The 10,693-nt window shown below is 42.1% G+C and overlaps 1 protein-coding gene across 1 annotated transcript; it reads right to left on the bottom strand.

The window, feature by feature from the left end:
- Positions 1-153: 153 nt before the first annotated feature.
- Ccndbp1 (cyclin D1 binding protein 1) lies at positions 154-9,894 on the bottom strand. Its single transcript, XM_027422088.2, has 11 exons — positions 9,707-9,894; positions 9,519-9,578; positions 9,195-9,274; positions 6,247-6,328; positions 3,987-4,080; positions 3,758-3,831; positions 3,101-3,177; positions 2,518-2,795; positions 1,359-1,419; positions 897-943; positions 154-667 (listed from the first exon to the last, which is right to left on the bottom strand). The coding sequence occupies exons 1-11, from the start codon at positions 9,804-9,806 to the stop codon at positions 553-555; spliced, it is 1,068 nt and encodes a 355-aa protein (XP_027277889.1). The 5' UTR covers positions 9,807-9,894; the 3' UTR covers positions 154-552.
- Between the last annotated feature and the right edge of the window lie 799 nt (positions 9,895-10,693).

The raw sequence follows: 10,693 nt of genomic DNA on the forward strand, positions 1-10,693 counted from the left end.
GTAGATTTCTGGCTGTCCGAGAACATACAACACATACACGGCTGGCATCTAATTCAGAGATCTACCTGTCTCTGCCTCCCAAGTGTCAAGATTAAAGGTGTATGCCAACATGCCTGGGTGACAATAAAAGATTTTAAATGACACTTTGAAAGATACATTAAAAGACACATAGATTAGCATTTTATTGAGATCATCAAAATCTTAATAAAACAATATACTTTATTGTAAAATAGAGAATAGGACAACTTCCTTAAGAATCTCCAAGAAACAGCTCAGAGCACAAACTTATGCAAATTTCTTTTGTGTCTAGCACAGAAGCATATCATATTCATATGATTTACAGATAGCTGCCAATATGTCTTAGGCTACAATTTTGATAACAATCTCTTGTGAAATATAGACAAGAGCTTCCTTTCTATCCAGCAAGCACCCTATCATAGCTCTACTTCTAAAGCGGACACTGGAAAAAAATTAATAAATAAATAAAAGCAGACACTGGAGCTTGGCTGTGAGAGTGAGAGGAAGAGAAAGGAGTAAGAATGGCCTGGAAGCTCATGAGTTGGCTGCATGCTGAGTGAGTTCCTTAACTCTGTTCATGCAACGATCAATGGCATTAATGAGTAAAGGAATCCAGCTATCTTCTGGCTGGGGGGTCACATGACTTGCTCTGGAAATAAAAGAAGAAAAAAAAATTATTAATGTGAAGGGAAAAGCTATACCAGGAGGCATAGAGAGGAAACTACAGTAATAAGACATTCCTCTTCACAGACTGGCTGCTCCACACCCTACCCACAGCCATGGCTCCCCTACCCAACTCTCTGAAATGGGGTCAGTTCTTGAGAACAGTTGGGCAGACGATTTTATTCTCACGTGTAGGGAGAAGTCTTCAGACTTACTTTGTAATTTCAAGCGCCTTTATTAAAACAGACACCAATTTCGCAGACTAGGAAAAAAAAAGAGAGATGTCACTCACCCTGAACCCTGGCACCAAAAGAAATAGAGCTTGAAGATCCATGTAATGATAAGAGAATCATTTAAAAAGAGCTTTAAAGGGGTGGGAGAAGTGGCTCAGTGTTGTGCAGTCATGAAGACCTGAGTCTCAACTCCCAATACCCATGTTAAAAAAGGGAAGGAAGGCAGGGAGGTGGTGGAGATGCCTTTAATCCCAGCACTTTGGAGGCAGAGGCAGGCGGATCTCTGTGAGTTCGAGGCCAGCCTGGTCTCCAGAGCGTGTGCCAGGATAGGCTCCAAAGCTACACAGAGAAACCCTGTCTGGAGGGGGTGGGGGGAGGAGCTCTATAGCTTATAGGAAATCCTAGAGACTAATATAATTTTACCAATTCAAAGCTAGTACTTACATTGATCCGCACAGTGAGGTGACACACAGGTGGATATATGCTCAGAACCAAAACATCCACACTAAGAGCAGAAGAAAAATATAACCATTAACAAAAAGGGGGCACAGATCTGTGACTGTTTCCAGTATACACCCAACCCAGTTCCTTAATTTGAGTAAGCAGGTATGCTATGCAGAAGCAATTCAGCCTATGTTCACAGAAACAAACACATTCTATTTAAGAAGGTGGGGTAAAAATGACCATGGTTCACAGGATAAGGAATGATTAGCTGAGTCAAAGACAAGAGAATTTGAAACCATCAGTATAGTAAGTGACACTGCCAGGGTTCATGAATGGAAGCTAAGCAGGTTAGATAAAGGTACCCTTCTAAAGAGGCCACTACTTTAACCATGTGACCAAATTTATTACCACAAGAAAAACTAACATCAAGTTATTTTCTATGAGAAAATAATCTTGGGGGGGGGGGGCTGGAGAGATGGCTCAGAGGTTCTTCTAAAGGTCCTGAGTTCAATTCCCAGCAACCACATGGTGTCTCACAACCATCCGTTGTGAGATCTGGTGCCCTCTTCTGGTGTGCAGATATACATGGAAGCAGAATGTTGTATACATAATAAATAAATAAAATCTTAAAAAATAATAATAATCTTATGAATCCAAATTGCTGTGTATTTACAATATGTAATTCTGAAATGCCAATGTCAAGTCCGGACTAGAAATGACGGAGACTATTGTAAATTGCAAGTAACTAAACAGATGCCAACCAAATGCAGTAAGAGACCTTAATGATACCCAGAATTTATGTAAGACATTTTTGAGACAAAGAAATCTAAGTATTAGATATTATTATTACATCAAATGTTAAATTTCTTGAATGTGACTCCAAGAATATCTGTTTTTAGGAGATTACTAATATTTAAGGGTAAAAAGTTATTTATGTCCTAAATGAAAAAAACATATCACATCTATTTATCAAGAAATAAATATACAGAGGAAATAGGTGATTAGGAGAATCCAAATAAAGGATGTAGAGCTATTTACTGAAGTGCTTTTTCAATTTCTTTTAGGCTTGAAAATTTTCAAAATATAAAAAGCTGAAGGAAACCTGCAGCGGCAGCAGCTCGAATCACAATGTTCCTGTTTGTAAGTGTGACATGCTTACCTGGGGCTGATCTCATCAGAAATATCCACAATGTCATCCAGCTGGGATACCTGATCCTTCTTCCCATTCTCAGCCACTAAGGTCCGGATTTTCCTGAGGCAAGCTCTGGATGCTCTCACCAATGCAAGGCACGGGTTTATGAGCTCTTGATCTTCCTCTGACCAGTATGAGTCCCGATTACTTGGAAGCCCTAATACATCATCCTCATCATTATGGCTGTCAGAGTTGTCCTCAGAACCATTCAAGAGTCCACAGTAAGGATCACATTCTTCTATAGCCTAAGATATAGCATCATATATGTAAATGCAAACACTCCACCACCATCATTAGTCACCTGCTTTGCTACTTACTACAAAACTCAACCAATTTACAAACCACATTCTCCTTCTTCTTGTCCGGAGAGGAACGGAGAAGTGGTACTAAGATACAAGACAGAAGACAGTGGGAGATGGAAGACAGGACAGGAGTAAGACTGGGATCATTCAATCAAGTTGCAGGGACTCCCTGTCTTCATGATCAGTTCTCATCGACTGGTCATGAAGTTGCTTTCCAATGACCAGGAAAGATAGGAAAGTGCCTTCACCTGCTCCATTTCTTCATGTGCATCTTTCACAAAATTCACACACTTTGTCAGCATCAAAAGGGCTGCAGCCTTGTTATCTGTGAGTGAAAAACCAGAAACACTAGAATTAGAAAAGAAATCTATCTCTCTCTGAAGACTGCAAAGCACAACCAACACTGCTTTAAAGTAAAACTTTTCTACTACACTCTCTGCCTGGACACAGGATTAGAAGGCCTTTTAATTTCACCACCAGAAAAAATAAAACTGTCTCATGGTGTTTGTTATCACATTACTCTTAGTCATCTGCCTGGCTCTGCTTTATAACCCTTTTAGCGTGCTCTCTGATGCTACTCCTGGGACAGCAACAGGAAAGCAAACTCTATCTGTTCAACGAGAAACAGAGCCACAGCAAGAAGCGTCTGAACTTAAAGAGCAGCACTCAGCAGTAGGACGCTTGGATGGCATGCCTTGGGCTCAATCCCCAGCACTGCCAGAACCAAACCAAACCAAACCAAAAACCAGTATGAAGAATGGCAAAAAGTACCAAAGTCAATATATTGATGATAATAAACTATGTATTATTTCACTTAAAATCTTTATAGAAATTAGTTATGTAAGGCAAAGCTGGAAGCTGGATATGAGAGGCCTTTTTGCTTCAGCCAGCTTACTTCTACCCACCTTTTGGAATCTCAGACACCTTTTGGCATGCTACCGAGACACTATTGCAGGAAATAAGGTCACAGTTCTCAGTGCTGGAAAAAGGAATTAATAAGGACACATCAATAACCACAGTCTCCTAAAATTGTCTGCCATGAGGGATAATATATAACTTGACTGTTAGGGTCAATTTTTCCTCCCTGAGTCAAGGAAGCCAATTAACTGCCATCCCACACTGAGGCACTGATACCTCTGAGATGGAGAGATAAGCACTTCCAGGAGCTGAGCCATGCCATCCACAACGTCCAAAGTAGCATTCCGCACCAGCTTTCTCAGGGTGATCCCTGTAGCCAAACCCAAACAGTAAGTAGCCTGGTCGTTTCTCATGTCACAACTTGTTTTCTGGATTCTTAAGTGTTACAGAATATGAGGTAACAGATACATACATACTTTACAGCACATACCAGTGCAAGACTCAAGTCTTAAATTCTTTTTTGGGGGGCAGCAGGGGTTGGTTTGTTTGTTTTTCGAGGCAGGGTTTCTCTGTGTAGCTTTGGAGTCTGTCCTGGAACTAGATCTTGTAGACCAGGCTGGCCTCGAACTCACAGAGATCCACCAGCCTCTGCCTCCCAAGTGCTGGGATTAAAGGCGTGCGCCATCAATGCCCGGCTCCTCCTGCCATTCTTTAGAGTTCTTCTCCAACAGTTTTATTCTTTCCATGTGTGTTCATTCATTAAGGACACTGGTCCTTTGATAATTGTGGACAAAACACTGTAAGTTTAAAGCATTTGTAAGTAACCCAGATGAACTATTACATGTTTTCATTTATTTTCTCATCATAACTTCAATAAAGGTAGAAATCTACAGGCTAGGCTAGTGGGCACTTAACTTGTGAAGAGTCTACAAACAGAGTATGATGCAATGCAGGGTGGAGGAGGACAGGGATGGCCTTGGCATGGGTATGGAGCTGGGATTTAGCAAGCATGTATAAGAAAGAAAAGTGAATTAGGGGCTGAGAAGACAGCCTATTTGATAAAGCGTCAGTCACACAAACATGACAGCTTGAGTTTAATTCCCAGAACCTACATGAGAAAGGCAGACAAAATGGAGTGTTCCTATAATGCCAGTGCTGGTGAAGCAGAGATAGGAGGCTTCCTGGGCAATCAGTGAACTCCAAGGAAGACTCTCTCAAAACACAAGGCACTGATTCTACACGTACTCACATGCACATCTGTGAGCACCTGAATACACACATGCACCTATGTGTGTGCACACACACACACACACACAGACACAAATAATGGAATGTTTTTTATAAAGACATGCTTCAGCACTTAAGAGTACTGGCTGCTCTTCCAGAGGACCCAGGATCAATTCCCAAATCCACATGGCAGATCACATTGTCTGTAATTCCAGTTCCAGGGGAAGCGATACCCTCTTCTGACCTCAGCAGGGACCAGACATGCATGTGGTGCATAGACACACATGCAGGCTAAACACCCATACCCATCACATAAACAATAACTTTTAAAAATAACCAGTGGAGATGGCTCAGCAGGCAAAAGAACTTGCTGCACAAGTGTGATGATCTGAGTTTAACACCAGGAACCCACAATGGAATGAGAGACCCTTTTACATACCCACATCACCCACACCCACACCTTTTAAAGAATCAGGTAAAGTAGTAACAATAGGAAACCACAGGTGCACAGCATCTGTACTTTAGCATAACAGACTGCTATGAGATCACTCACATTATAAAATGACCTTTGAGTATATTAGGGGAAAAAGTCACATGCTCAAAACTGAAGACAATAGACATGTATAATATGTTTATAAATAAATATATAATAATACATTGACGATAAGCATATATAATAATGTGATGGGGAATGTCCTTCTGTATGCTGTGAATATATGTTTCTCTTATTGGTTAGTGAATAAAGCTGTTTTGGCGAATGGACAGGCAGCAAGTATAGTCAAGGCTACCAGACTAGGAGAATTCTGGAGAGAAGAAAGCAGAGGGTGGCACGGGAGATGCCATGTAGCCATCAGGAAGGTAAGTTGCCCAGGCATTCTCTGGTAAGCCAAAACTACATGGAGATAGATTAATAGAAATGGGTTAGTAATTAAGAGAGAGATAACCAATAAGAAGCCTGAGCCATCAGCCAAACAGTTTATAATTAATGTAAGTCTCTGTGTGTTTATTTGGTACTAAACAACTGCAGTACTGGGTGGGACAGAAACTTCCGTCCACAATGTTTACGATGGGCTTTGGTGGCGCATGCCTTTAGTCCCAGCACTCGGAAGCAGAGGAAGGTGGATCTCTGTGAGTTCCAGACCAGCCTGGTCTACAAGAGCTAGTTCTAGGACAGCCTCCAAAGCCACAGAGAAACCCTGTCTCGAAAAACAAACAAACTAGCAAACAAACAAAAAGATAAATAATGTTTACATATAGCAAAGATCTAGCCTATAAAATGCAACACTACTGTGTATACACAGTGACTTACCCTGATTTTTAGGAAGTGAATAATATACTTCAATAATTTCCTTGATGCCAACATGAATTTGCTCACAGATCCTCTGGGTTTCCTATGAGGTGATGGACAAATTCAGAATGAACAGAGCAAATGTTCAATATCAATGCTGTCAGCCTATTTACTGAAGAAGAGATCAAATACCTATAAAACATGAACAAATATTTTCTGAAAGCCTATGGAGTACTCATCCCACACTAGAAAGAAATTAGGCAGATACCAGACAATTCAAAAAAGCATTACAAAATGAAGGAAAACCTCATTTCTGCTATTTAATATCTTAAGCAATCATGTTGTGCCATGAGATAATCACTGCACTTAGACCAGTAGGAAGCAAATTATAGCCCAGAGGCTCCCCCTAGGCTCACTGGTGGGTTTTATATATGGAGTGTTACTAGGACACAGTCATGCTCATTAATTTACAAGCATCTAACAGTTGTACTTGTATTACAAGGGAAGAGTTAAGCAGTTGTCCTACAAAGCCTAAAATATTCAGCACCTGGTCTTTTGTTGAATACAGCCCAACTACTGAATCAGGCAATTACTACGTCTTTGCTTGCTGTCATACAATTTATCTTTTTTTCTTACTGCCAAATTGCTCAAGACTGTGGTTCTTCTTAATGCTGTGACCCTTTAATACAGTTTCTTATGTTGTGGTAGCCCCAACCATAAAAATATTTTCATTGCTAATGTTATGAATTATAATGTAAATATTTGATATGCTAGATATCTGCTATTATGACGCCTGTTGTCTCACCGTAACAAAAGGGTCGTGACCCACAATTTGAAAACCATTGTTTTAAGATACACAGGGGACAGGCAGTAGTGGCACACACCTTTAATCCCAGTACCAGCACTCAGGAGGCAGAGGCAGAGGCAGAGGCAGAGGCAGATGGATCTCTGAGATCTAGACCAGTCCGGTCTATACAGCTAGTTCCAGGATGGCCAGAGCTACACAAAGAAACCCTATCTCAAAAAACCAAAAAGAGCCAGGCGTCGGTGGCTCATGCCTTTAATCCCAGCACTAGGGAGGCAGAGGCAGGTGGATCTCTGTGAGTTCGAGGCCAGCCTGGTCTACAGAGCAAGTGCCAGGATAGGTTCCAAAGCTACACAGAGAAACCCTGTCTGGAAAAACAAACAAACAAAAAAAAAAAAAAAAACACAACAAAAAGTACAGGAAAGAGGGGTATGTATTTTTATAATTTTATGTTGTAAAAGGAACTTTCTATCACATTAAGACATTCATACTAGGTGGTGGCGCACACCTTTAATACCAGCACTCAGGAGGCAGAGGCAGACAGATCTCCAAGTTCAAAGCCAGCCTGATCTACAGAGTGAGTTCCAGAACAGCCAGAGCTCCACAGAGAAACCATGTCTCTAGAAAACCAATAAAACCAAAAGAAAACATTCATGCATGTGTAGCTCAGTAGTAGAGTATTTGTATAGTTATATGTGAGTGAAAAAATAAACAAAAATACAACATCTGGATACATAGTTATTGAAACTACTATGAAAATTGAGGCAACGACTATGTCGTCATAAAATAACCTACTCTTTGGGCTGGAGAGATGGCTCAGAGGTTAAGAGCATTGGCTGCTCTTATAGAGGACCCAGATTCAGTTCCCAGCACCCACATGGAAGCTCACAACCATCCTTAACTCTAGTTCCAGAGAATCCAGTGCCCTCTTCTGGCCTCCATGGATAGATACTAAGCACAGAATTCATATGCACATACATGCAAGCAAAATACTCATAGACATGAAATAAACATTTAACAAAAAAATAAACTACTCTGAAGTACATGTAGCTCTAGAAAAATATGGCACAGGGCATTCACATGTTGGTTGATCACAGCCAATATCCAGCTTTACTTTTGGTTACATAATAAACGATTATTTAAAATGCATTAATTCTTTGTTCCTGTAAGTTCACCTCTGGAATTTTTTTCTATTAATACATATATGTATGCAAAGATTATAACTGACAATTCACTACAGTGCCATTTACAATAGTTGCAAGTTAGAAACAGTTTAAAATGTCCACCTGGGCTATTGTTTATAGCTATAGTTACTCTACATCAAGTATTACAAAGAACTAAGCAACTTTTTTATGTGTCATTAAGAATCAACTTCTAGCTGGATGGTGGTGGCCCATGCCTTTAACTCCAGCACTCATGAGGCAGAGGCAGGCGGATCTCTGTGAGTTTGAGGCCAGCCTGGTCTACAAGAGTTAGTTCCAGTCTCCAAAGCCACAGAGAAACCCTGTCTCGAAAAACCAAAAAAAAAAAAAAAAAAAAAAAAAAAAAGTCAACTTCTAAGCTATATTACTTTTTAAAAGGTCTAGAACAATGCTTATAGTATCTAACCACTGTGTAAAAAGAAGCACACACAGAGCGATGTATATATACATAGAACAAATTGTATGGAGTAATACAGAAGGAAATGGGAACGAAATAGAAAGATAAACTGGGGTGGGAAGATATATACATGTATTTTAGTGTACTCTGGTATCTTTTGAACTTTATCCACATATTAGTAATTAAATAAAAAGGTAAACAGTTTAATACTAAAGGGTATTGTGCAATAGCTGTTGCTTAGATACTTTGTAGGCTTTTAACTCCACCTCCACCATTTATTAATCTTGATCCAAGTCTCTAAACTTACTAGCTCATCTGTCAGATGGGGAGTATGTATGAGAAACAGCTATAAATCAAAAAGAGCTTTTAAAATTCCGAGGAACTAACCTGACTGAATTTGAAAGACCTTTCTACCGTTTGCACTTGGCTATTTGGTCCTCACAACAATCCTATGCGGTAAGAACTATAATCTCATTAAATAAATGAAGAAAATAAACGTGGCTTGAGGGTAAAGGGTGACAAGAAAACTAGAGGCAGCACACAAATCCCAGGAAGTAAAGCTCACCCGTGGAGACGGCAGTGGAAGTCGGGAGAAAAGTGTGGTCAGAATCGTGGCTTCCCCTGACAGGTTCACTGCTGCCTCATCTGGGGGTGGTAGAGGCGGCGGATACCAAAGTTAGTGTTAAAGGTGGAAGCTGCAACCACTACACGGATTTTTTAAGATAACGCATCCCTTCTCCACCCTTATCATCATAAACAACTCCAAAACAACTCCAGAAATCGTCCCGAGGCCGGGAGGGATTGTCACCTCCTCTTGGGACAACAGAGGGGAAAGAGGTTAGGAGGCAGGAGTGAGGAGGGAAGAGTCTGCAACGGCAGAGAAACTCACTAAGTCTTCTCCAGAACATCTCTCGATTAAATTCCTCGGCTGTCTCCTGGGCTTCGCCGACTTGAGGGTGTAGCGTGGGAGGCCGGACCACCAAAGCAAAAGACAGGTGAGCAAAAGACACGTCACCTGACGTGACGCCCGACCGCCGCCCTACCCGGAGCCCCGGGCCTCAGATTCCCACAACTCACCCCTCACTAGAGGCAGAAGTGACCGCAGCTCCGCTGCCAGGTGCCGGAGCTGCTCCAGAGTCGGAGCAAGGAAGGAGGCTGCGGCTGCCGAACTCGCCATCACAGCGTCTCACAGCGTACCTTAGCTAGGACGCTTAAGCCGTTCGGCCCCTGCCGCTGTATTTCCGGTGCCGAAAACACCTCTCGCTTCCGGCAAGACACATCACGCCCCGCCCCTTCCTCCTCAGTGACGCGACCCCGCCTTCCCGGACAGCCAGGCCGTCAGGCCACGCCTCCCTCCGCCTACAGACCCGCCTACTCTTGCCCGATCCACTTAGAGATCAGGCCACGCCTCCCTTTCCTAGAGACCCGCCCACAGCTCCCCTGCGGGGCCTAGAGACTCAGACACTCCTCCTTCACCAGGCTGCCGGTTCCCAGCAGGCCTACAGACTGGGACTCGGGTCCAGGCGCCCGGCCCTGCCCCTCTCCCCCACCCCACCTTGACACCCTGCCACACCTGCCACGCCTTCTAAAGACCCAGCCATGCGTTCTCTGACCTACTAGAGACCTGACCACTTTTTTTTTTTTTTTTTTTTTGCCATTTTATGTGTCTTGAGTTTTTTGCTGGCAAGTCTGCCTGTGACATCCCCGTTGTGACTCTTTCTCCAAGCCCCAGACACCATGGTTCCAATGTTTAGCTACAGTACAGATCCGTGTGGTATTTCTTTTTAGTTTTTTAAAAAATTTTTATATGCATTGGTGTTTTGTCTGAATGTATGTCTGTGTGAGGGTGTCAGATTCCCTAGAACTGGAGTTATAGAAAGCTGCCATGTGGGTGCTGGATATTGAACCAGGGTCCTCTGGGAGAGCAGCCAATGCTCTTAATCAGTGAATCATCTCTCCAGCCCCGATCTTTCTTTTAATATTTATATTCTATTATGCTATGTATAAGTCTGTGCACACATGAATGCAAAGGACCCACAGAGGCTCTAACCTGGAGCCACCTGA

The sequence above is a fragment of the Cricetulus griseus genome, chromosome 6 (assembly GCF_003668045.3).
Source record: "Cricetulus griseus strain 17A/GY chromosome 6, alternate assembly CriGri-PICRH-1.0, whole genome shotgun sequence".
Taxonomy (NCBI): domain Eukaryota; kingdom Metazoa; phylum Chordata; class Mammalia; order Rodentia; family Cricetidae; genus Cricetulus; species Cricetulus griseus.